Source organism: Loa loa (assembly GCF_000183805.2).
Source record: "Loa loa unplaced genomic scaffold supercont3.56, whole genome shotgun sequence".
Classification (NCBI taxonomy): Eukaryota; Metazoa; Nematoda; class Chromadorea; order Rhabditida; family Onchocercidae; genus Loa; species Loa loa.
The window spans coordinates 270,893-274,475 of record NW_018108236.1 but is presented as its reverse complement, the minus strand read 5'-3'; the positions used below and the strand labels follow the sequence as shown (position 1 = coordinate 274,475).

The 3,583-nt window shown below is 29.8% G+C and overlaps 1 protein-coding gene across 1 annotated transcript in view; it reads left to right on the top strand.

The window, feature by feature from the left end:
* Nucleotides 1–3,110, top strand: part of LOAG_17273 (DOMON domain-containing protein) — a gene marked incomplete at both ends in the record, with an annotated part of 6,165 nt that extends 3,055 nt beyond the window's left edge. Inside the window, 7 exons of the mRNA XM_020449933.1 lie at nt 294–413; nt 747–898; nt 1,106–1,352; nt 1,525–1,657; nt 1,789–1,874; nt 2,386–2,550; nt 2,632–3,110. Of these exons, the coding sequence (XP_020306467.1) occupies nt 294–413; nt 747–898; nt 1,106–1,352; nt 1,525–1,657; nt 1,789–1,874; nt 2,386–2,550; nt 2,632–3,110 (1,382 nt within the window). The remainder of the gene's footprint in view (nt 1–293; nt 414–746; nt 899–1,105; nt 1,353–1,524; nt 1,658–1,788; nt 1,875–2,385; nt 2,551–2,631) is intronic.
* Nucleotides 3,111–3,583: the final 473 nt, after the last annotated feature.

The following is a 3,583-nucleotide window of genomic DNA, read 5'->3' as shown; positions in this document are numbered from 1 at the left end:
AAACTCAGGTTAAGGTAAAGAATCATAATATCGTAGTACCTGTTCGATTGCATAACAATTAGGTTAAAACAATGACAGGCCGGTCAATATGATGGATATTGCAAATAATTTGAATCACTTTGCTATTGAAATTCAATTAACCAGAAGTATTAGAAAAAAAAGGAAACGAGTAACCATAAAGTGACTTTCGAAGTTTTGGTCATTCTAATTTTCTTCTTTTTAAATTTATATCGGAAAATTTGGATTTCTTTCTTTAGTTCATTAAATCTAATTGGAAAATTGAAAACTTCCAGATTATTGCTCAACTGATGAAGATTGCTTAAATGATGGCAAATGTATAAAGGAATCAAATGATATCGTAAGAAGGACGTGTTATTGCGCTTTTGGCTATTTTGGACAAAATTGTGATCGAAGTTCGTTTTGCTCATCACAAGTTATTATTCGTCAAAAATTTGCTTCACAGTGAAAGAATCAAGAGACTAAGTTTGACAAGCAATGCTTATTTCAGTAATAAAGATTTGGTTATTGAAATTTGTCGTAAATGATACTTTATCGTCGTACTTCATAATTTGCTTATGATTTAGTAAAAACTGCAAAGAAAATGAAGTATCTGAATGAATATTTAGCATGTTCTTGGAAGGAAAGAAAAGAAATGGAAAAAGTGCAATAGTTAGACGAAAAGTGAAAGTTATATCAACAATATTAGTTGATTATTTTGCTTCAATTCATTTAAACAATATTTTCAGCATTTGATGCTAAACCTGAAAATGATAAATGTTTTAATTATAATTATCCAAAAGATGAGGATAATTACAATAAATATGGTCTTTTTGATGAAGAATGCTTCAAAAAAACTATGCTAAATGATGATGATTTTGTTTATTCACGAATTGTTCGAGTAAGTTTGATTAGAGATGGTTGCTGATGAAATTTTAATGAGAAACTGAAAATGATTCAAAGATTTGAAGGATTTGTTTGATTGAAGTGAGCAAATAATTCCCTCACTTTGAAAAGCGTCCTTTGATGAATTTATTGAAATTTCGGGATTTATGATTTGATACAGTTTAATTTTAAGAATCTGAGATTTATGACAGTTTAATTTAAGGATGAATTGGAGATAATTTTGGATTATAAAAGTACTTCGTGGATTTCAATTGGTTGGCGACCAATGGAAATCGATCGTTCTTGCAGATTATTTCCTGATTTGGAAAATACTCGATATAAGCGAGATACCAAAGGGGTATTGATTCCACATTCAACGATTCGAATGAATGAATCACTGAATCAGAATTTGGCTAATCCAAATCTGATGCCAGTACCAATGCCAAAATTACCTGAAAATAACGGATTATGTAAGTATAATATTTAATTATTCGAACTTTTATTCATTTTCTTCTCTTAAATTCTATAATTGTTTATCTCAAAGGTTAATAAATTATGAACTTTCACCGAAACATTTTTGTAAATCGGAATTTGTTTGCTTTCTCTTTTTTTTTAGTGGAAGTTAAGATTTATTTGTTTTAGTGCGAGCAGCACTTCAAGCACCTCTTCATCCTATGGATTGTACAGATATTGTGATCGGTTCAGTGCGGGATGGTCGATCAAGAATCAATGATATGTATACCAGAGATCGCTCCACACCACTTCATGACATCTGGTTGACATTGCTATTTGTTTATTGTAATTTATTAGGAATACGATCCTTTGGTCGTTGTAATTTTTTAAAATCTAACTTTAAATTAATATTGATCGTTGATCACAATCAGAGTAAATAATAAATCCTTTTAGGCTTGATGGTGAAGAATCATTTTCGGCAGCTTATGGTATAGAACGTGATGGTCGGACAATAGTTATGTTCAGAAGACGAATTGCTGGTAAAAATTTTTTTTGGAAAATAATTTTGTTTTTTGAATAATTTGAAAATAATTTTAACTGTAATTTTTCTTTTGACGTTTTTTGGGATTGAATAAAAATGAATAGTATTGGAATGAATTAAGTTGTTAGCTAAATTATATCTATAATAAGTTATCTGATAAATTGATAAATTTAATGCTTAATTTAAATTATATAGGTCCAGCTTGAATAACCATAACAAACCATGTAATCAAATGTCAATGTTGATTAACAGAACTACTGTTTTTTTCCCTCATTGATAACTTTTCGAAGTTTAATCAAAAATCGACATTCTATAAAGAATTTGATAACCAGGAATGTAGAAAATCCTGAAATTAAGCCGGATTTTGAATGGATAATTAGCAGTTTTTTTTCTCTCTCTTTCTTTTATTTATTATTCTCAAATTGTCAGAAATCATCTACAAGCAGTCATTTAAAGCAATTGTTTTACAAATTAAAGCAATAATCATAATAAATTACTTGCAATCTCAGAGATAGAACCATCGGATCATCCACTTGGACCGGGTGAAATTTTTGTCATCTATGCAAAAGGACAAACGATGGGTTCTTATTCGCATGCTGTCAAATCGGCACTTGATCAGGGTCCGATCAGTGATTATAATTTTTACAAACACGATGAAGTAAAGTATCACGGAAGTAAATCTTTCTTTATTTTTTACCATAGAAATTATATCTCACTTGCAGTAGATATCCGAAAAATATATTTTGTTTTTACAGATAAAAATCGTGGAGTACATCCGATCGAATTTGTTTCTGTTGATGAACAACCGCTCAGTATTCGACCTCCACCTCAATTTCGGCAACCAGGTCTAGCATCCATACAACACCCGCCATCTAAGGTGCACGATCCTTCTACTCATCCAATGGAAGTTTCGATACATCCGCAATCTATTTCGTTATCAACAACAACAACAACAACAACAACAAGTAAAACAACATCATTCACAACTGTTGCAGTACAAAGATCAACTGTAACGAAATCTAATTTAAAATCTAGAGTAGAATCAACAATCAAAAACAAGTTATTAATCCAATCAAAACCGATACCAGAACCTGAACCTGAACCAGAAACTGAGTTAGATCTTCAGGAAATTGATTATTTATATTTTGATAACGGTTCGCTAGCGCTAAATCGATTCCGATTAGTGTATATCTTTTCTTTTCTCTTTCTATTTCTTTCATGCTATTGTTTGTAATAACTTTTACTTCCACTTTGCTACTGTACTACTCTTCTAGATTATATTTTCAATTTGTACATAAATATTTCCGATCTATGCTTTATAGGTGTGAAATGAGAAAAAACCTTGAAAACATGTGGTATTGATTTTCGACAAATTTACAACTTTTGAATCGTAATAAAATATTCATCATGCAGTAACTTTCCTGTATTTTTAAAGTGCTAATATTTCTATCCAAATCTAAACTTTTCATTAATTATTTTAGTTTACTCTTTAACTTAGCTCTGTTATCTATTCAATTCTATTCTGTTCTACAACAGTCATTTTATTTACATTTGTCCTCAAAAAATTAACCATTTTAAGAGCCATCTGAAGTATTGTTATCTGAATAATTTAAAAATTGTCGAAATGAAGATGTGAGCAAATAACAAAGCAGAAAAAAAATTGCTGATATGATTTAAAAAAAGATTTTGAAGGATTCATTACAAATT